Source organism: Sprattus sprattus (genome assembly GCF_963457725.1).
Source record: "Sprattus sprattus genome assembly, chromosome: 14".
Taxonomy (NCBI): Eukaryota; Metazoa; Chordata; class Actinopteri; order Clupeiformes; family Clupeidae; genus Sprattus; species Sprattus sprattus.
The window spans coordinates 31,844,684-31,869,074 of record NC_137912.1 but is presented as its reverse complement, the minus strand read 5'-3'; the positions used below and the strand labels follow the sequence as shown (position 1 = coordinate 31,869,074).

Here is a 24,391-nt window from a genome sequence, read left to right as displayed (position 1 = left end):
CATAATAGAGGGATAGAAGAAAACACCCACAAAGACATACCCAAATACATCCTACCACAAATCTTAGCACATGAAGCAATATGAGCAGCACATTTAAGCTAGCAGCATGTCCCCTTCCCTCTGGACTGTCTACTCTTCCATTCTAACAAATCTGATTGAGCCTCCAACATCTCCTCCATTGGTTCATCATCACTCCGCCACTCTTTGTCCTGTAAAAGATTATTATCCAACACATCCTCCTCTCCTTGGTTAAACATTTCCTCCAATGCCATTTTGAGGTGACTCAGCATTTGAGCCACCATCATAGCATCTGGTATCTTAGGGCCTAGGGTTAACAAGGGGTCTCATTCTCATGTTTGCAGACAAGCTCTAGTTCGTATGTAATAGCCATGCTATATCCTGCTATCTATATCCCCCCCTTCATTCCATCTCAGACCACTGCTATACCTGCTTCCCATAAATCCTCCTGTGAACCCTGACCCCATTATAATTACTCTGTTTAACTTTCTTTCGTGTCTGTTCTAGTTGTCAAATTTTCATCTCTCCCTGTGTTTTTCTGTCTCAGTTCTCCTCTTATCTTACATTCACCCTCCTTTCATAATCCTCCTACACTGTGTCTGCATTCCATTCTTACCCACCCATCAGAAGTTTAGCCTTGGCCCATCTTACAATGGCTTTGGTGTTTCCAAGTGGCTCATTCAGCTATTTTTAGGGCAAAAATAGGGGTAGTTAGTTTCTTGTTGATAATGTTGTTAATGTGTAGAAAAACATAAAATCACAAACAAGACAAGACAAAACAAAAAACAGTTACCCGTCCCCTCTTTAAGTCAGCTGTAGGTTGCTGGTACTATGTATAGGCTACTGTGTAGCATCCACTTAACGCATTGTATACTTCATATAATTATTTGTGGGTTCAGAATCTTAACTCAAATCGTGAGGTAGTAGGTTGTACAAACTCCCCCTATGTGTGTGAGTGTGTTTGCTTAGTGCATCGGTCCTAAAGGCACAGCTGGGATGTGTATGTGGTGCTTCTAACACCACTCTCCAGAGGTGGGGGTATGTGTGTGGCTGCTCCTGTAAATGTGTCATTGTTCAGAAAGAGCTTGATGAGTGTGGGCCTGGCCCCTCCTCTCTCTAGTACAGCAGCGCGTGTGTGAGAATTTTTCTCCCCCTAAAGGCATTTTTACACTTCTACGATTCTCTCCGATTTGGTCGTAGAGGGACACTTTGGCACGCCTTGGCACGCCTTGGTAACACCTTCACCCAGGTGTTGCCGCCCATCCGACCCGTCGGAGAGCCGTCGGAGAGCTGGTCGGAGACAAACGCTTTTTTCTAACTTTTCTTAAAGAGACGGAGAGAGTCGGAGACCCCCTTGGCTGTGATTGGCCAGTTTACGACATCATTTCCAAACAACATCATTTCCGGAATCACACATGTCAGGACCTCACATTTCCTGTTTTCTGTCAAAATGTTTTAGTACGACTTTGGTAAACTACAAAGCTGCACAGCATGCAGCATTAGGCTACCGTATTTTATATAAACCCTCGAAAAGTACATTTCTCCCGACCACTGTTGGTCTCTTGGCTGGTGGCTCGGTGTTGAAAGTGCCTTCTCCAACCAGCTTCAACTGACATCTAACGTAATTTGCTACGGAGTAATGCTGGCAGCATAATTACTTTGCATCTATTAAATAGGAAATGTATTTCATGTATGTGTAGAACCTATTTAGAATGACTGACTTTACATAAAACGGCAGTGAAAGACATTTGAGTCAAACATTACTTTTGCCTCAATGAGGGTGGCGTGTGAGAGCATAATCGGCACGACAACGTTGTACTTATTAGCAGCGAGGCTAGCAGCACACTTTTGAGAGTTATTGTGAATACGCTAACGCTTGATTTAGCGGAAAATCTAGTAAACGTACGTACCACCTGTCTCCTGTTCTGTTGTTGTTGTAGTTGTCGCTCAAATCGCTACAAGCACGTCCTCTGCTTATAACTCAAACTAGTCCAGCTCCACCATCAACCATTGTCTGTTAGTTGCCATCACTCGCTGTTGTGAGAATTCCCGGGAGGAGGAATTTATACAATAAACGACTACCACACACACAACGATTTCTCTAAGATCGTCTTCTTGAAAATTGGGCATTAAAGGTGTCCAGGCAGAGGATAATAAGTGAGTGTGCTCCTGTATGTGTTTTTCATCATATGCATGGTTGAAAAGGCAGTCTCACAACTGTATGTTGAGGTATCAGAATCAGAATAATGTTTATTGGCATGTATGTGTATGCATTCTCTTGTTGTGTTTCTGATATAACTATAACACTGCATGTGGATTGGTATGAAGACTGCAGTGGGTCTAATTTCCTGCCCCTTACTTCATAGTTCTACGGGTATTTCTGTTCGAAGTGTGCATGCTTTGTTTTATAGTGACGTTTCACGCTAACACTTTTGACAAGGGCAACCGTCTCGTTGCAGATTAAACACATCGGTTTTGTCCTGCCCACAAGCAGCACAAATGCATAGCCTACTTGTCAGTCCACTCTGTCTTAAATTCGAGAGTTTTGGAATCAACTTTTCGTGTGTGAGAGCCTGGCAGAGGATCATTAGTAAGTGTGCTAATGTATGTGTTTTTCAACATATTCATGGTTGAATTCGCAGTCCCACAACTGTATGTTGAGGTATGCATGTTCTTGCTGTGTGTCTGATATAACTATAACACTGCATGATGTATGATGTATGATGAATACCGTGGGTTTATTTTTCTGGCCCTGTCCTCAGAGTTTGGGGGGTAATTTTGTTCGAAGTGTGCATGCTTTGTTTCATAGTGACACATTCACGTTACCACTTTTTGACAAGGGCAACCGTCTCGTGGCCAAAGAGTGCATTGTCATAGCGTTGTAGTTATTCAAAGGTTACCCAGCGATCATTGCAGTATGAATGTGACAAACATACCAAAGAAAATAAGAACGTATTCATTTTATTTGATCGTTTTATAATAGTTTCTGTATTGTATGTAAGATAAGCATATCGTTTTGTTATAAATCGTAATGTTTTTCACAAAAAAATGACCACCACGATGGAGATACATTTGCCTACTCAAGTGAATATATAGCTTTAGACATGCTAAAGTTGGCTGAGCTACATGTCTCCAAGGCCCATGTGTCTGCACCTGCCTGACAGGTCCTGAAGCAACATCCGTGTCATGTCAGTGACAGTTGGGAGGAAAAACAATCAATGACTTCCAATAAAGAGGTTATGTGGTAGCTACGGGCTCGACAAACAGTCGTTACCCCAGCCAGCGGTCCGGCGTTGAATAGGTTGAATAGGCTTTAGGACGCATAGCCGTCGGAGTAGTATGTAAGCCCGACCAATACGTTCAATTTTTTCTGAATCAACCGCCTGCCCCCGCCCGCCCATTTTTTTTTCGAGGACGGAGAGGGATGCAGAAGTATAAATTAGGCTTAAGGGTCTCTGTCTCTGTCCATCTAGCATAGACCAGTTGGTTACAGCCAGGTTTTTTCTTTACACTCAATCACAATGGCTTGTTCCTAAAAAGAAATAAAGGTTTGTTTGTTAGCAATATCACGTTGTTATACAATCAACTATTGGGCAGTGTTAACCCATGCTATAATTTGTTTGTTTTCCCCACTACCTTTAACTTTAACATTGTTGCCCCTGTCACAGTTTCATTGTTCAATGTGCTCTGAGGCTGACTATTTATTGTGACGATTTTGTTCTTCATTAACATGTATTTCAAGCACCAATTCCCTTTTTAATTGCCTAGCTTTTGATTGAACATTTTTATAACTTTACATTTAAAAACGAAATTCCCCAGTGCATGTTACGAACTCCCGTTATCATCAGTTTCTGTATGCGTCCAGTGTTGGAAAACATACATCTTTAGCTCCGCAACCTCTCCCCTGCGGCTTTATTAGGCAATTTCAATCATTGGATAGAGACTTTTGGTTGATCAGGCCAAACTCCTCATCCTCAAATCGTTATGCACTTGTATTATTTTATTTAAGCAGTATTGTCTTTATTATCACAATCCCCTTATATTTCCTCTATCAGGCTGCAATGAAAAATGCAGTCCATCGTCTGCATCTATTTTACAGACTGTCACCCTCTTTTTCTCTGAACTTCCACCTCTTCTTCAACTTTGTTCATTTCGCCTTCGTCCTTTCCCCTTTCTGATCCCCTATACCTCCCTCTGTTATCACCCTGCGCTCCTAACATAAGTGGCATGCACTCACCCCACGTTCTCGGGCTGATGGACCGCTCGCAGTTTCGTGCGTAATGTCCATTAGCTCCGCATAAGAAGCATTGGACACCACTCATGTCTCTCCTCTCCCATGGTGGTATCTGCTGTGCCTGGGATGCATCATGCACCTGTGAGGCGGTGGGTTGTGTCGTAACTACTACCACAGTTGTGGCTGAAGCCATTTCAATCTTCTTCCCTCCTTTACCACATTGTACCACAGTGTAGTCCCCAAAATGACTGTTTGACCCTATAATTCTGAAATCTTTCTCTTGGTCTGCCATGACTTAGTCCTACTATAAGCCCTCCTAGAATGTTCTGTTTTGTGGTGTTACAGATATTATTTTAACTCCTTCTTCACCAGGGTAGTGCCTTAGAGTGTCGCTCCACCAATCAGAGAATGGTTTGATTATTCTATAATTACCACCGTTTGTTCGTGGCTTTTCTATATTCATTCACAAATTTCTCCAGCCTATGAATGATATCTTTTACCTCCCCCTCGTGTTGTTTATCGGAACTGGTTATGATCTTATAACATTCCCTCCTTTCCCTGAATTTATACAGGGAATAAATGCAATAAATGCAAAACACAACAGCTGTGGGTGTAAGTCCGCTATAGTCCTACACCCACCCACATAAAAATTCAGAAAATAAGCTGTAAACAACTGTATTCTCCACAATGAAAACCGCTTGTAAAAGAGAAAGCGCTAAGGTGTATGAAACCTTATTCTACCGACTACCGTCTGTTAATAAGAAGACGCTAAGGTGTATGAAACCTTATTCTACTCAATGACTACCGCCTGTTAATAGGAAGGCGCTAAGGTATATGAAACCTTATTCTAGCGAGACTGTCGTCTTCAGATCAGGTCTTGTCAGAGGGTTTGCGTGCTGGGCTGCTACAGTTATATCACCGGTGATATAATTTTACCTGTACCAGTGCTCCACCGCAAATTGCCACTGACTCACTGACCAAGCAGTCTCTCAATTCACTTAGGCGTGCGGCCTATGCGGCCCTCTCGTGCACAAAGCCTCACTGACGTCTCAGTATGTAACACTCCACTCACTCGCTCACTCACTCCACTCCAATGCAATACCAACAATTCTACTGTCTGTCTTACAATAAGAACACACAAAGCCAATCAATGTGTACTTGTTCTGTAAATCACAGCACAGCAATGTAGTCATGCAGATTCTTTGTGCCACAAAATATCATATATTCACTCTCTTGTACTTCGCCCGTGTTATTCAGTTCTGACAGTCAAAAACTAACTATGAATGATATCTTAACTATGGACATTTAGTTAAATAGGCTGTCCTTACCTTTTAGTTATATATAGGCATGCCTTTTTGAATGTCAAATCGAATTCCACGGTCCCTCCTGTGCCAGCCTCGTGCCGCAGGCAGGGAAGCTGCGCGCCTTTACGGGTCCTCACGTCGGGGTCACCAGCTGTAAGATAATTATTTCTTACACTTTGCGTTTAGTTCAGGACCCGGTAAAGTACGCCAGCACGAAGGTTTTGTTGTAACAAGGTAAGAGCTTTACTTGATGAGTTGCAGCACAAATACAGTTGAGTTCACAAGACAATTGCATCCAGTAAACACAACCGGAGACTCCGGAGTTCTGATCTGTCCTAAAGAAACAACAATTCTTATACTCCATTTCTCACTGATGTCATTTCGTGGGCCCCTCCTGGTAACAGGTGGTGTCATGGGATCTATGACATGGTTTATCTGTTGTTTTTCAGCAATAGGACATTTACGTGTGAAGTCCCTGCACCTCTGTTTCTCACAGACTAGCTGACCATGTTATCTCCCTAGAGACATACTATGTATCACAGGCCACATTCTCCTGTCCTGGCCTGCTAGAAAGTCTGTAGCAAGTGACCTGACCTTACCAGGCCTGCTTTTCACTCTGGTCTCTGCAAAACAGTTTAGAGATTGAAAACTATTCTACCTAATAAACCTATACTGAACTGATTTTATCTTACAATATTCAAACAACTTCGACCATTTGTCTGGCTACGCAAGCAGTTGGGCTAAAGTGTGTGAAATAAAACACCATGTTACCAAGGCTGACAGAACTGCAGACAACCTTCAAGACAACTGATGACATGGTGAACACATCCAAATGTGAAGTGAATAAACATGTATCTTTAAATGTTTTCTAATACCAAGACCACAGACCCTTCAGACAGTCATTGGGGATCCTGAATACATCACTTCCTGCTCAGGGTCAAACATGTTGAAACATGTTGAAACATGAAGGCTACAGCAACAATAGCATAACATGCAGGTTATAAAACTGATTTGGCGGTCTTGGTAGAAGGCACTGCATGGGTCCCTGGTAGAGAGGAGCTGGAGTGGTTTATTATTGTGGTTGTTTATTCTCATGGTGATGAAAAGTACACTATGGGTTACCGACACATACTGAAATGCACATGTTGTCAAATTCCTTAGGATAGAAATCACTGATAGATTCACTGAAAAAAAATATAAATTAAATTCAATTGAGAAATAACCTACCAGATTTGACTGCACTGGACTTCCTCATGTCACACATTGGATATGTCCATTGATTACTTGAAGACACGCAAAGGAATGACTATGGCCGTCAAAATATTAAGTCCAACAATCCTTTAAACTCTGTAGAGGTAAAAAAAACCTAACAAACAGGGAACATGTTATGGAACTGATCAACAAGGAGATATGAAATCTTTGAGAAACAGAGTTTATTGCAAATGGAACATCCAGGGACACACAAGATCAGACTACAGGTTGTAGGAAACACAGATGACGAGGAAACAGATCCTCTTGCACGGAGGCCAAAACCCACAGAAGGGCGCAGGCTCGAAGCACTGTACGTATTTTCCATCATTGACAAAGCTGGACCTGTCAATGTGGGTTGTTACATCAGTGTACCCCTTGCTGAGTTTTGGGAATTTTAATGCTGATCATCTTTACAAGGGGATTGGAGAAGACATCCTTTGAGGTCCACTGGCTTTTTTGTGTAAGTCTTTTTTCAGCACAAATACTATTAACACATGGGATATGCATTCACTGTTTTTTGTATTAAAAGCATTACTTTATCACTAACAAATAGCCACAGAGATGTGGTTTATTTACAGATGCATACAGATTAATTTAAGTCAGGTTCCTGGGCCAGGTCCTCAAAAGGCCTACAAAAGGAAAAGTGAATCTATTTCAGTAGCAGAAAGTTTTTTCTCAGAGCTGTGACTGGGTCAGTCATACTGTTGATCACCTCAGCCAACTGTTTCATCCACCTGATTGCCATCTCAGCGCCTCTCATAACAGGAGAGGTGAGTGCTGTCAGCAGGTCCAAGTGAGGGTGATGGAAAGACTTTTCTGGTAGCTCTAGTGTCCTTGAAAAGTGAGGTGTTGGTCTTTAAATATACCAAAATCAGCTTTCAGATTTATTTCAAGAGCTAGTCCTATTTTTGCTGGTGAACTTTCATGAAAATGTGCTGTAAGGGAGAACATATGGAAGCGATATGCTGTTGAGCTTCTCAGTCAAACACAACATGTGTCTGCATCAGGACTTTGGACATGGTTGAATAACGAAATTGTGCGAAATTGTTGTTACGAAATTGTGCGAAATTGTCTTTCAGGTTTTTAGATTGTGTGCAGGATGCTCGTTTGGTTATGATGCATTCTTAGTTAATTCCATGATAAAGAGTAAAAATATGTCCACAACTGAGGAAGAGCTATCTGGACAAGAGGAACAGTCCTAAACTAAGGAAGTCATGACCTGTTAGACGTAGCTTTCCATTTCGATGTCATATGATTTCATTAAAAGGGTGCTCACCATTCTAATCAGGCATATTAACCTAAAACACTTTAAGGGTCATCTTTTAATATTAAAGATACTTTTCATCACTATTCCATACATAAATATATCATTTTTCAAGCTTTTTTTCTAATATAATTTCGACAAGGCATGTGGAAGATTGCGCAAACAAGGCAGGAGGAAAGAACCACAGCAAAACATGTAGTAGGATGAAATGAAGTCTAGTCTTCCGTAAAAGGAAGAGCTGAGAAACACCTACATTTTAGACTAGATTGCATTTGACTTCCCCTTGTGCCATAGAGCTACATACAGTCAGGTTCCTTGAAGACAGTTCAGTTAGGAAGTCACTATTTCTCAAGGGCCGCATTCATCCACAGTGATTCCTGTACTGGTCTGAAATATAATAGCACACATGTTTACCCCCTTTCTAAAATGATGTTATTTGAGGTGATTAGGTAGAGTTGCAACCTTGTTTTGGACATGGCTGAACGACAGGTAGAAGAAGTGGAAAATGTTTGCAACTAAAATACATATTTTCTAAATACATTTTAATTTGTCTAATCTGGAAGTATCATGAAGGACACAAAACTATAACTGTTTACTTAAAATGTAATGTAGTTATGAATAACTGAATAACAAAGGGTCATATTATCTCCTGCTTGAAAGGCAGGATATGTGCAATTTAGGAACAGGGGTGAGTGTGAGTGTGCTGCAACCAAGTCAGGCCATTACTGACTACCGCAAAGCCAATGACCTTGATTGAGCTTTTCCAAATCTGATCCGGTCAGTGGTGGAAAAAAGTGTTTTACTTTGGCTTGAATGCATGCTCTATGGGTTGTTAAATTTGCTTTAAAAGAAGAGCTTGGAGGGCCTTGTAAGGGGTTGTTGTTCTTCCTTGTATGTTAGATATTGAACCTTGGACTTGAATGACAGTTCTGATATAAAGACAAGTGACTGGCTAGCCTTTTAGCTTGCTAGCTTGCTAGTTCAGTATGTAACACCATTCTGCACACAGTTGTGTTAACTGACCAGAATCTCACCTAACTCAGTCTCAGTCCAGCGAAGTAAGAGAGGGACCACTTGCATACTCCCTTCTTATACTTTTTCTTTTACTTGTGTTCTACAGGTTTTCCCATATTAGGTAAGAAATGTCTCTTTGCTGCTAAAGTCTTTCTTGCCACATACATATCCTCCTTCAACATCAGTTGTTCACATCTGTCCTTCTTGTTCGTTAGCTCTACTTTGACACTCAGGGCCCCAATGTACACTTCCTGTTTTTTCTGCCTTGCACAATTCAAAAGACACTCAAACACTTTTTAAGCACACTCAAACACATGTTTTTTTGATTCTATTATTTTACTCTTCAAGCAGTTTCAGCAAGCATACATTTTTATAAGTGTATCAAAACATGGCCTAAGCCTGGCATGCATTAGGATTGATTCTTTGGCTGGCGGGTCAGTGTCTCTGTGGCATATTCAACAGCATGATAAGGAAGGAAACAAGCTCTATTTAATAAAAATAGTCTCCTTTAAAATGCTGAATCACATCGTCTGTGGTTGGCTGAGACTCCATCAACTCACAGCTCCAGTTACTTCTCTGTAATGACAAACATCAGACGGTCAACAATGGCACGATATTATAATGTTTCGTTTAAACATCCTCATTTCCATTGCAAGACAGAAGACTTACACTGCATGAATTATTAGAGCAACCATTTGACAAAAGGAAAAGGGTAGATTGTAGAAATCTCAGCTACCTATGACAATGATTATTGTGCCAGCACCATTTTGTTGTGCTCCAACACCATTTTGTTGTGCTCCAACACCATTTTGTTGTGCTCCAAAACCACTTTGTCCTAATGTCGTCTGGTCGGTGCTAGCTTTTCTTCTGTCCTTAACAATAGAAAACCCTAAAAGGGCATCATAACCAAACAAGACTCCAGCACCTAGAGCAAAGATCTGAGAGAAAAATTAAATATCAATGGTGCATTGGATAAAAAAAAAAAAAAACTTTATGCAACAATGCAACACAGCTTTACCTTTAACAACCAACAAACTTGAATTCCTTCTTTAATAAAATGGTATTTGTATGTATAACTGAACTTTGCATTCTTCTCTTTTCTTCTAATATCAGAGTCATTCTTAGAGTTACAAAAACAGAATTTATGTGTGCTTTGCCACTGCTAAAAAAGTATGACATATCACCTCTGCCATTATTGCAGTAGAGTCACCATATGTATGGGCAAAACAGACCATCGATGTGATCAACAAGAGTGGGGATGCAATCAAAGCTCTGAAAAAGTCCTGAAAATTGTAGAAAGGTTATTACGTTTGGAAAAAACAGACTGACCATCTTACCCAGGAGTGTGATTTAAACAAACACTACAGGTTTGTTGGTGTGTCATGCTAACAATGAAATTACTGCAAATGCTTTTCCCTACAGAACGTATTAATTATGAACTCAATACTTACACTCCAAAGCCAGTGGATTTCATAGAACTTCTTATCCAGCCCCCATGAAAATATGATTAAGAAAACTGCGGCCCATACCATCTCAACAATAGGGAATCCAATGAAACATCCCCTAGATGCAGCTTTGCAGATAAGGACAAGGAAGCAAAGGACCTGAATATTCAAAGAAACAATCACTCATTTATTTCAATATTCTATAATTATGTTGTTGCTATACCAGCAGCTCTTTTAAGACAAAGTAGCTGTTATGGTTTAGAAGACACATTAATAATAATCATTCAAGTCTCTTTACAGAGTCCAGAGTCCAGTAGTCATTCATATACAGTCATACCGGGTGGTCTATAGATACATTTAATGTATCTATAGGCAATCAGAGAAAAGGAGAAATTAAGTAGTGTTTCATATTAGCGGGAAGTTTAATGCATTTTATAGAAATTTAGGTCAGTCTGTATGGCCACAAGCAATTCATTTCAGGAAGCTACAAAAGCAAAGTCTCCATTGTGTCTTTCTCTGATGCAAATACAACATGGTCATGGATCTGAGGGTAATATAGGATGAACTTACGATTTCCCCCGCCATGGTGAGTCCTTTGCGAGTCTTCAAGTACCTGATGGTTGCACTAAGAGTGCCCTGTTCTCCCTCTGACGATTGCATAGCTGATCAGTGCAACTTTGGGGGGGAAAAATCGATAAAAACTACATACACTGGGTTTAAAGGGAGGGTAATAGAAATAGGATGGTCAAGGGAACTGTTATGTAAAGTTGCTTCCTAATTTTGTCCTCTTAAAATCTACTCGCGTTAGTAATGTATCTAAAACGCCTACCTAGATTTGACCTAGATAAGACCAACGCTGAAATTCTGTGCAAACAGGATGCAATATTTAAGGTGACTCACTCAACGTTTTGACGCAAAATGTGTAGCCTACTACAGAAACCTTTGGTTCAAGGGCTGGTTATTTTCATTCTGCATCTCTTGCAAACCTTATTCAATAAAAAAAATCTTTGTTTGAAAAATGCAAGAGGTTGACCTGTGTGATTGCCCTCTGTAATCCCGATCAATTTTCCACAAAGTAGAGGAGAGTGGGGTGATTTGTGCCTGCGGGGAAGTTGTGCCACTCCCTGTTTCTGGAACCATAGAAGAAATTGGTCATTTGACCACATATTTTTGAAGAGTCGGCTATTTGACTCATCCTGCAAAGAATAGAGCCACATTGCATCAGAGGAAACATCTAGGTTATGGATATAACCTCGGTTCCCTTAGCAAGGGACCAGATGTGACATTCGGTGATACTTTCATTGACCAATCGAAGCACTTTCTATTCACGCCGGAAGGCCGAATTGCGACAAATCACCGCACTGAGCAAGCCCCCTCAGGTCCCCATAAATTGGGGGTGATTACGTCGCTCATCCTCTGAAGACTCTGAGGGCCTGATTTACTAACAGGATTGCGCCCATTTCTAGCGTAAAATAGCGGTCGTAAACATAAAACGGTATTTACTAAGGGGGCGCATTTGAGTAGAGTCGCATATTAACCCTTTGAGGGTGTGTACCTGCCAACAGATGGGATGGCACGGAGACGTGGGTGGTAACGTAGGCGTGAAGCGCACTTTAATGGGAGGAGTGCGCCTAATGATGTATTGCGTGGAATTTACTAAACTGCCTGGCGAGCGCACGTCTATGATTTGCGCGCTAATTCTCCGCCTCATAAAAGTACGTCTTAACCAGGAAGCGCATTTCCATTGAGTCTGAAAACGTTGATATGGCAGCAGTGATAATGGCAAGGCGAAGAAAGAAGACAGAGACAGCGCACAGAAATAATTTTTTCAACTCGTATAACACATTTTCAGTTAAGCGAACCACAAATCATTAGACGGTACAGGTTAACCAGCCACGCAATACTTCAATTACTGAACCAGATCAGAGACGACATCTAACCCTCCAACACATTCCATTCAATCAGTTGGTAAACTCTGGACAACATTGCAAATATTGGCATCGGATCATTTCAAACAGTTATAGCATCAGTTGGTATATCTCAGCCTTCACTCAGCCAAATATTCACCCAGGTAATCGACGCATTGCTACGGGGCACTGGTCAATATACATTTCCCCACTACGATAACTGAAATTAAACTTTCCGTACGTAATTGGAGCCATTCATCGCACCCACATGCAAACAGCCCCATCTTCAATCCACGAACAAGTTTAACGAAACAGAAAGCACACATATTCAATGAATGTCCAGGTCATATGTGATGCCAACAAGACCATTACTTACGTGGTAGTGGTAGAGGGGGCAGCCGTGGCCTACTGGTTAGGGTTTCAGGCCGAAAACCGTGAGGTGGCCGGTTCGATCCCCGACCAATAGGAAAAATGTGGGCGGGGGAAGTGGTAGACCACTGCTCTCCCATGCCCACTTCCACGGCTGAAGTGCCCTTGAGCAAGGCACCTAACCCTGATCACTGCTCCCCGGGCACCGCCAATGGCAGCCCACTGCTCCGGGTTAGTGTTACTTCACTTCACTGTGTGTGTATGTGTCACTTCCCTGGATGGGTTAAATGCAGGGGTTCATTTCAGAGTGTGTGTGTCTACACCACCTCTGCCATAGAGAGGACTTTCACTTTCACTTTCTGTCCATGACAGTTTTATCTTCCGGAATAGTGCCGTCTATCCATGATTGAGCAACGGTGATTTTGGAGAGGCCTGGCTACTTGGTAAATGTACTTGTTTCAGTGGGGATATATTGTAGTGAACCCATGTCCCTTCCTTGTAGAACGTATTAATCTCGCCATGTACACATCTATATTGTTATAATAGACAGTTTATGCGTTAATGCCACCAATAGCATATTATTTATAATCGTGTTCTTTTCAACATCTCGCTGTAGGTGATGGCGTCAAAACAACAATATAACCCATTGAATCAGGTTCAGTAATTGAGCGAACGTGAACCAATATATCTTTCTCCTCTTCGCTGAACCTTAGTTTTATCTTCCTCGAATCTCCATGGTGGCAATAACTTGCAAGCAATTTCTCCAGTCTTTTAACGGTGCGCTAAATAATGATTGCCCATGCAGCACGGATCTGGCTTGATAAATATCACGGAAAATGCGGGGAAACACCGTGCGTTAATGTGCGCCTCGCAAAGGCGCAGATTAAGCTGCGTTCGCAAATCAATGTCAGTAAATCAGGCCCTTTAAAGGGCGGAGTAAGCACCCCAGTGCCCAGCGCAGATGTGGTTTGATAAATACCACGGAAAATGCGCAAAAACACCGTGCGTTAATGTGCGAACGCATTTTAAGCAGCGGTCGCATGTTAGTAAATCAGGCCCACAGTATCCACACAACTAGAAAACACTTCCTTCACTCCGGTAAACAGGGAAGTGTTTTAACTTCATACCTCTGCAAGTGCTCTCATGCCTCTCACAGACAGTCTCTCTCCTCATAGTGATATGGCACCCTTTAAATAGGGCACAGCCACTTGGGCTTAAATAGGTACCACATTCAAATCAGGTGAGCCAGGATCCAACCATTATGGGGGAGAAGTCCAAGAGTCTTCATGGGCACCATCCCTTTTTGCCAGGGGGAGAATTCACCTTCTCACAGTGTACTTGTGAACGTTTAGTCTGTATAGTTGACATTATAAATTGTAATTTCATTGTGATAATAATTCCTGCAAGTTTGTGTTTGTTTTAAGCAGGGCCAGACAAGACCAAAAATGAGAACCACAACGAAAAGGAAAGCGGCGCAGTGTTATCTTTAATACACCAATGTTCCTTTTTTTTGATGTCCACAGAAATGCCGACTCCTACTAATTCTAATGTATAATACACATAAGTCTTCTTTCTCTATCTTCTTTCATTTCATCAAGCCGGAGCAGACAATTAACAAGACAAAAATAAATGTTCAGCTGTGTCAATAACTTTTTTATACTATTTCCTAGTCTTTGTTTTAAATTTAAATTAGTTTTAAACTTTATATTTTGCAATCTCACTTAACTTACACTCACAAGTGCACACACAAAATCTACCACATCCTGTTCTGCAGACCCAAATTTCCCCTCAGATAAGGGTTGATAAGACTTACGGTGTAATTCTGCGCAAACAGGATGCGATATTTAACATCTTGACGCAAAATGTGTAGCCTACATGAAAACCTTTGGTTTTGTACTTCAAGGGCTGATTATTTTCATTCTTCATCTCTTGCAAACCATATTCAATAAAAAAAAATTTTTGTTTGAAAAATTGTAATGTAAATGATAAACAAAAGTGCTGACCTAATTCAGTGAGACAACCAAGAGGAAAACAAGAGGTTGACCTGTCTGATTGTCCTCTGTAATTCCGATCAATATTCCACCAAGTACTGGCATTCCTGAAGTGAGCTTTGTCACAAATTTGGTCACTATAAGTGACTTCTTTAGCAATCTGAATTTTCTGAGTATACTCTATCTGTGCTTCTCATCCCTGATAGCCTCTGGATGATAAGTCTGTGGGTGCGGTGTATGTCCAAGTTCAATGTTTACACATCTATGAATGCAAAAGTACAAATACAACACAACGGTGCAATGATGGAAACTGGTGAGAGCGGATAATGTATCTCACCACATGTACTGATTACACAGGAATATATCTCTCAACCAGCAAATCATGACCTACTTGTGGTAAAGGACTGTTTAGCGGTGAACAATAAAGGGGAAATCACCTTGTGGCACCGTGTGACCTAACATAGGTGCCTTGTGTCTCAGATATATGAAACATTGGTGAACACTATGGATGGATTTGGATGGAAAAGAGGTATTTTGTCTTAACTTTGACCATGGAAACCCATAGGCTACTGTCTGAAAGGCTGACACACATCATTTCCAAACCACTGTCTACTTATTATGATAGCAGTCCTACCACTAGCTGACACTATGCACACATTCATGGTTGTGCCACCAATGCATATGCCTGAAGAAGAGTGACAAGTAATCAGCAAGTGAAATGCTGTTGTATGACTCAGCTTCAACATGGAATTTTACTATCCATTGTAGGTTTTGTTAGAATATTAATAAGCACGCTAAAGTTGAAGAATGGACCGGAGGACGGAGTCATGTTTCTGGAGGTTTAATTCAGCGTGGAGACCCCACCTCAGCTGTTGCTTCAAGAAAGGCCTACCTGATAGCAGAACGCAATGGCATTTTATACATTCAGTCAGGTCACAGAACAGAAGGAAGGGGGGAGGGCCACACCCTTTAGGTGAGAAGAGGGGGGGGGGGGGGGGTACAGTGAGGGGTTCACCTCTGGGGGGATGGGGTTGATGCCAGGACACAAGGACTAGCAGGAAGAGAGGGAGGAGGGGGTCACATGTCATTTGCATTTGGACCTCAGTGAGAGACAGACAGAGAACACATCCAGAGTAAGTTGCAGATACAGAGCAAGCAGTAAATGTCTTACTATAATAATAACAATATTTCCAGTTCCATCAGTTTACTTTGGTCTTAGAGTAAGGGCTATAGTTAGCTTAAAATTTGTATAGCATCCCCTAGTCTTAAGTGTATCTCCCCCTGTTGAAGCAATTCAAAAGCCTCCTAATGAGGAAGTCTGTGTCGAAATGGAGAAGACTTGGTTTACCTAGGTGAGGACTTGTGGCACACATATCCAGTTCATAAATTGGGGCTGTTATATGGCATTTCTTTTATACGGTATTACATGTGTCTTTGTTCCACAGATACCTAATCTGTATCCCCAGTTTAGTAGTAGAGTCCCCCCCTATCAGAGGGAACCCTTACTTGCTGTTAGCTTGTCCTCTCTGCTGTCCAAAGGTTTCTTTAGTGTCAGCTGTGGTTCCAAAGACAGGCTATCTTGTTAACTATCTATCTTGCATCCAAGGAAAGAGAAAGCAGTTGGACAGAAGTTAACAAGACGCTCAGCTCCTCTGTCTCATGCATCCAAGGAAAGAAGACGCTCAGCTCCTCTGTCTCATGCATCCAAGGAAAGAGAAAGCTATCTTAAGCATGGAGGCTCTTTAATATTGCAGTGATTCTTGAGACCTGGGACAAAACATGTCCGTGACATAAATCACAGTTTTTTTTATCTTAAAATGTACGTAATATATTTTAAAAGCCTCACCAAACTCATCAACAGGACAAGGGTAGCACAACAAAGTGTGTTTTGTTGTTGTCTAACATTTTGTTTTTATTCTAAATGATATGATATGTGACCAGTACCTACAAAAACCCATGTCCGAAAGCAGGTCACATCACACTGCAATGCTTTAAAAAGTCTGAAAAGTGATATAAAATTGAACTTTATCTATATCATATGTAAATAACATAGTATTTATTTCACAAACATTAAAAAAAAAAAAATTTTGAAACATTTTGAATGTACTTTCTGGTCAGTTGAGCATGTGTCCAGAGTTTTCGTCAACACCATCAGACTTTTTTAAATTGGGAAAAAAATCAGGAATAATTTAGGGCAGCTTTAACTCAAAGGACCCCTTTCCTTCCTCCTTGGTCTTCCTGGTGACATGAGAAAATTTGAGCTCTGGTAAGTTTTTAATAATACTTTGTTTTTCATATCTATTTACTAATATGCACACGTCACAACCATAGCGTATCAACTCCAAAATGGCTAAAGAGTCAACATTAGAGTAAAATGTTCTGCAATCTAGTGTTTATTTATATAGATTGGCTGGACCATAAACATAAACAAGATGGCTCCTGTGAGAATCTTGTGTGATATGAAGAGAAATGTACTTTTTTTGTCAACACCATCAGACGTCAACACCATCAAACACCATCAACATTTGTGTCTGATGGTGTTGACTTTCTCTGATGGTGTTGACTAAGGCCATTTTAGTGTCCATTTTATTCATTTTAATGCTGTTTATGCCAAAAATATCACTTCCTATGCATTTTTATTGCTATTTCAGTTTCATGTGTCGAATTAAATCTAGTTTAGATATAGAGTGTCAACTCCTTCAGATATATTTTTTATATTTAAAAAAAAAAAATGGTATCTGTTTCATTCCTTGAAGGATATTTGTTCAAAGACTAACACATTTCCAATGTAGATGTGTATTTTTAATGCTTAAAAATGTCTCTGTTAAATCTGAAGGTTAAAGACAAATGTAATTTCGTGATATGATTTCAATTCTACTCATTAAACATTGACTTCTTTGGCTCTAAACTTTTGTTTTTAATGATTTAAAGACCTGTGTACATTATAAGGGGAACTGGGAAAACTAATAAGAGTAAAAATATTTCTGATAAGATCCTTTAAAATAATTTCCATAAGTATATTTATGTTTATGATGGTGTTGACAAAAATCAAGTGCTGACCCAGCAAACATTCAATTAACATAAAAAAATCTACAACTGGGAGGTTGAACCAAAACATGTTTGGATAGACAAAACTTCATTTGACATAAATGTAATCATATATTTTGGAAGTTATCCAAATATTTTTTGGGAAAATCAAAACCTGTTTTGTCCCTTATCTCAAGAATCACTGACTGCCATGCTACATGCTCCTCCACAATTATTGGCACCCTTAGTGAATATGGGGAAAAGAAAGCTTTGCTGTTACTCCTCTTGGTCTTTCACTCAAAATATTCACAAACATCTTACCTTAGTACAATTATTGAAAGAAAAAAGAAATGATGACATTAAATAAGTATTTTTCTCCAAAACAGGTGTGCCACAATTATTGGCACCCCTTTTGAATGTGTTGTGCACCCTTCTTTGTCAAGATAACAGCGCTGAGTCTTCTCCTATAATGCGTGATGAGGTTGGTGAACACATGGCTCGGGATCTAAGACCATTCCTACATACAGTATCTCTCCAGATCCTTCAGATTCTGAGCTCAGCGTTTGTAGACTCGGCTTCAGCTCACCCCACAGATTTTCTGTGGGGTTTAGGTCAGGGGACTGTGGACTGATTCGGTCAACCATTTTGTGTTGATTTTGAGGTGTGCTTCCATTTAATATCTGCTGGTATTTGATGGAGTCCATGATACTATGTATCCTTACTAAATGTCCAGGGCCTTTGGAAGAAGAACAGCCACACAACATCAAAGATCCGCCACCATACTTCACAATGGGTATGAAGGGCTTTTCTGTATAGCTATCTTTCTGTCTACGCCAAACCCACCACTGATGTTTGTTGCCAAATGGCCTTATTTTGGTCTCATCTGACCATATAACTCGGTCCCATTGAACGTCTGACTTACATTTTGCAAACCGTAGGCGCTTTAGTTTGTTGTTGATTGACAGCAGAGGCTTTTTTCCGGCAACCCTCCATAATAACTTGTGGTGATGTAGGTGGCGTCTGATGGTAGTTTTGGAGACTTTCTGACCCCAAGACTCAACTAACCTCTGCAATTCTCCAGCTGTGATCCTTGGAGATTATTTTGCCAGTCGAACCATCCTCCTCACGGTGCGTGGGGTCAATGTACAGACACGTCCTCCTCCAGGCTGATTCTTAACATCTCCTTTCGCTTTAAACTTCTTAATTATTTTCATGATAGTGGAAATGGGTATTTTCATCTGAGATTTTCTTATATCCATTTCCTGATTTGTGCAGCTCAACAACCCTTTGTCACACATCGTCAATGTGTTCAATGTGTATATTTATACCACATGGAAACAGGAAGTCATGGTTGACTTCTTTAAGACTTCCTAATCAAACAGGTGAACTTAAAAATTTAAAACATGACTGGAAATGTACTTCAGTTAGGTTTTAATTATAAGATTTTCTAGGGGTGCTAATAATTGAGGCACACATGTTTTGGAGGAAAATATTTATGTAATGTCAACTTTTTTTTTAATAATAATTTGACTGAAATGAAAAGGTAAGAATTTTGTGAATATTTTGAGCAAAGACATATTTTTTTATAGCCTGTTTTGCTCATATTCACTAAGGGTGCCAATCATTTTTGGAGGGCACTGTATAACCTGTGAACAGTAAGAGCTTGGTAATCCCATGGAAACAATCATGGCTTCTTTTAACAGTACATTTTCGGCTTACTTACAGAGTAAATTGTAAAAACATCTGCATGAAAGTACACAGCATTCCAGATGTTCCATGACCCTAGAGGGAACCCGTACCTGTGGAGTTTGTTACTAAGTAAGTAGAAGGTAGATTTAATAAACCTTTTAGAAATGGGTGTAGCCATGAACAATAACTACAGTATATAAGCCAAGGAATTTCTTGGGAAGTACCATCTTAATTCATAGTTAGTACTGTAAGATTCATGATCAAGCAGCTGCTGTGACCACCAGCAGAATATCCAAAAGGGTTATCTTATCATGGTCACAAAGGAATAGTCCCCACACTGGTATTGCTCAGACACCTGGGGTCAGGAAGCAAACTGAGGTGTGAGTGACTGCAATTAATCAAAGTATGGGAATGGGGGAGGCCATTGAGAACCATCTCAGACAGAGAAACCAGATTATCATATACCACAACAAAAGGTTGTCAGACCTGTTTGCATTACAAGCCTAGCTCATTTACATTAGAGGCCTAGGAGTGGTCTTAAAACAGTATATATGCCTAGAATTGTGAATGCTTGTTTTCAGTCCTACACTGCTGAATCCGGAGTAAGGCTGCTTCGTCACTGCACATTATTGGAATAAAGATTGCTGCATCAGAAACAAAGAAACCTCCTTCATTTCTTACAATTGGCGAGCCAGCCCATCTTGCAATTTTCAAAAAAAAAAAAAAAAAAAAGAAGAGGGGAATTGGTAAGTATTCTACTAAAAAACCTTTTTTTTTCAGGAAATTTGCACGTTTAAAACAACCTAGAAAGGAGGTTTAAGAATAGAAATGATCTGTTTCATGTCTTTATTCCATTAATAAGCAGGAGGTCTCTGGCTGTGGGTTAGCTCTGTGCAGTTTTTCTAAAGTAACTGAATCAGCCCGAAGTAGTGTGGTAATAGAATTGTATCAGAAAACCTAAAGTAATTGAAACAAAGGCCAGACTGTGAAAACGTTTTTTTTTTTTTTTAAGTAACTGAAACAAGTAGCTGAAAAGTAGTGTGGTTTAGGCACTAAGTCCTGTTGCCTAAGGCAATTTCAAGAACACATACTGTTGTGCCTGACGGACAGAGGCATAATTATTAACCGGTGTATTGGTGAGTGTGAGAAACTAGTGTAGTAGTCAGCCCGTCGAATTGTGGCATAAATTGTCTGGATAATAGCCAGTAGTTGAACATGAAGCATCATAGACATACATTCAGATTTTACGGCACAAATCCATAAGCTTGTGATAGGATCCGACTTAACGGGAAAGATAAATCATTTGAATTTCAATTGTGCGGTTGGCTGTTGAAAGGCGCTATTTCATTGTTGAGGACGGAAACGTCATAGCCTAGCCAATACGTGACATAAGAAGCATAATACCAAGATTGATTGACATAAAACGGAGATTGTTGTGGTTAGTTTTTTTTTGTTTTAACTTTAGAATGGAAGATATTATTGTTCAATACATCAGAAAACACGGTTCGCATGGAATATTTGACGGAATAGAGAACGCAGAGGATAAGCCCTACGAGTGGGCAGGGTCCCGGTTCGAAGATTATTCCAAGATACCAAAACACAAAAAAGGGAAAGTTGCAAATGCCCTTCAAGGACTTCTTGCCACATACAAAGTGACCAAGAAAAGATTAGACGACGTAGAAGCAAAGAGAGACCTACTGAAAGAAGAGAATAATTCACTCTTATCACGTCTTAATGACGGCTTGGCACACATAGAAAATCTTCAGATTACTGAAACGCTTTTGAAAAGAGAAAATGGGCAGTTGCAGAAAGAAATGGAAACTCTCATGGCTAAAAACAACTTGTTGAAATCATCAGTGGAAGTGTTGTCAGGTGAGTTAGATTTGGTGGTACATAGGGTTAGCCAGTTCTCCATTAGCACATCTGATATTTGCAGCAGCAAGGCCGTCAATGAGGAATGTTGCAAGAAACAGTCAGGTTCACAGGATAGTCAGTGCCAATATTCAGGTGTCACGGTAAAGTACCCAATGGCACCAATTAACTCCACCATTGTGCGGAATGGAGCAAGTGAGGAGGTTATGTCACACACCATAAAATGGCTTAGCCCCTCAGAGTTAGCAGTAGTGGTACAGAGTGTGGGAATATTTGAACCTGGGACACAGGATCCTGTAGAATTTCTATCCAGTCTGGAGAACTGCGTGGACATATACAGATTGACAGATTTTGATGCTTGTGTTGTGTTGAGCCTGTGCCTTCCATCTACATTATCAAGAGCCTTGACAGATAAAGTGAAGAATAGGATGGGAAATAATCAGGACCGAAAAAAAGCACTACTGGAGGTTTTGGGGATTGCATCTGTCAATCCAGGAAAGTTAGCAGAGGTGGCAATGACAAAAGGAGAACATCCCGCAGCTTTTGCACATAGGTTACTGGAAGCTTTCACGACGTACAGTGGTAACCCTGACATCATGACTGAGGATATTGGCTATAAATATGCTTTGATCAACAAGAGTGATCCCCAGACTCGCTCTGCCATAGAAATGTTTGTGACTCATCTCTCAGGCTATGACGAAATTATTGCTAAAATGACACAATTTTACAACAATCAAGCCACTTCTAAGAAATCACACCCCGCTACAGTTGTAGGATGTAAGCTTGCCCAGCAGAACAGGAGACAAAGAGGGCCAGAAACCAGTTCGTCTAGTTGGCAACACAGAGGTAATGGCTTCAGGAGAAGCAATCCAGTGGGTGTTATATGCTATTCATGTGGAGAAGATGGGCACATTGCAAGACACTGCCCTGGTAGTGGGGGAAGGTATGAACACTATGTTTGTTATGCATGTGGAGAACAGGGTCACATTGCAAGACATTGCCAATACAGAGTGGGAAGACATCAAGGCATTGACTGTCATTCATGTGGAAAAGAGGGACACATAGCAAGGAACTGCAGAAATCAGAACAGATCAGAAAAACGGAATGTTGTTTGTTTTTCTTGTGGAAAGAGTGGACACATAGCCAGAAGTTGTAACTCTTCACAGACAACAAGGGACAACTATCAAGAACTATTTCACAAAGTACATAGTCTACAGAGTCAACTGACATTGCATCAAGACAATAGACCACAAGAGGAACCTATTAACACCTGGCCAGACAAATCACTGCTTGAAGAGAATGGCTGTTACTCAGACACAAGCAGCCAAAACATTGGGATTCCAAATGATGCTGATAGTAGCACACTTTGAAAATGTGTGCTGTATCAAAAAGGGGGGGGAGTTTATATTTGTAATCCTGTTTTTATGTTGTGTTTTGATTATGTTTGTGTTGTTGATACATGTTGGATGTGTGGAAATTCTTGTCGGGAAAGGGGGGGGGCAACATTATTTCTTTTCTTTTATATAAAATTTCAGACACCAGATGACTAACCCAATGTAAAGGGATACCACTTGTGGAAATGGAACCTGTGGGACCGGAGTCCATTTGGGTGACCAGAGGCTTGAGGTGTGGACAAGGGCCACCACAAAGCATAACTGGGACCAACAAGAAAAATCCAGATGGCCACCACACAACAGGTTTCTACAGACCAGGAATCCAAAGGACCTGAGACCATACACAAGCCCAGAGATGTACCCTAAGAGATTGACTGATGGAATGAAATTGACCACAACTGATGAAGACAATAAAGAAAGCAACCCAATGGACAATCAAAGATCTCGACACTTTTCAGAGCTTCATCTGCTGAAAGGTGAAAGGCACACTCAATAGAGTGCATGGACAAGAAAGACAATGAGAGAATCAGAGAGCGTCTTCTCTGAAATTTGATAAAGTGATTTTCCCCAGGACAAATATGCATATCCACCACTGGGTGCATATCCTTACCCGAACGAACCCACAAAACACAGACACACACACACACACACACACACACGAACAAACACGAAAAGATGAAAAGAAGATGTATGCTTTGATGTTTGATAACAATTGGGACCATTTACATTTATATTTACTTGTGTTTAGGATGTCAGATGCCTTTGTGTTTTGCTCAATTATCTTAGACTGTCTCCTTGGCTGTGGTGGTTCTCAAATGCTTCTCCAAACCCGATAAAAGATATTTATCTTATAGTATCAAATTACAGAATGACCCCCTGATAAGTTACCTATTGGGGCTGGGAGATGACCAGTGTATGCGAGGGTGATGAGTCCAATGACGGGTAAGACTCCCTAATGGCCACAGAGGGGGCAACCTAAGGCAGGACATCACCCGCCACTGGACAACTCTGTGAAAGATGTGACTCTGAGAAAGAAAGTTGATTTGATGCTATGTATGGCTTCATAGCATCAAGGGGTGGACTGTAAGATTCATGATCAAGCAGCTGCTGTGACCACCAGCAGAATATCCAAAAGGGTTATCTTATCATGGTCACAAAGGAATAGTCCCCACACTGGTATTGCTCAGACACCTGGGGTCAGGAAGCAAACTGAGGTGTGAGTGACTGCAATTAATCAAAGTATGGGAATGGGGGAGGCCATTGAGAACCATCTCAGACAGAGAAACCAGATTATCATATACCACAACAAAAGGTTGTCAGACCTGTTTGCATTACAAGCCTAGCTCATTTACATTAGAGGCCTAGGAGTGGTCTTAAAACAGTATATATGCCTAGAATTGTGAATGCTTGTTTTCAGTCCTACACTGCTGAATCCGGAGTAAGGCTGCTTCGTCACTGCACATTATTGGAATAAAGATTGCTGCATCGGAAACAAAGAAACCTCCTTCATTTCTTACAGTACCTACTCGGTCTGTTACTAACAGAACCCTGGGAGAACTCCATTTGTTACTTGAATTGATGGTGTTTCTAAGAATTGGTTGTCTACTTTCCT

The 24,391-nt window shown here is 40.7% G+C and overlaps 1 protein-coding gene across 1 annotated transcript; it reads right to left on the bottom strand.

Moving 5' to 3' along the window:
* Positions 1-9,620: 9,620 nt before the first annotated feature.
* Positions 9,621-11,190, bottom strand: LOC308375216 (proteolipid protein 2-like; the record flags this gene model as incomplete). The annotated part of the gene is made up of 5 exons (XM_080851301.1): positions 9,621-9,661; positions 9,822-10,023; positions 10,270-10,368; positions 10,537-10,689; positions 11,101-11,190. 5 exons carry the CDS (start codon positions 11,188-11,190, stop codon positions 9,654-9,656), a joined length of 552 nt encoding a protein of 183 aa, XP_080707427.1. The 3' UTR covers positions 9,621-9,653.
* Between the last annotated feature and the right edge of the window lie 13,201 nt (positions 11,191-24,391).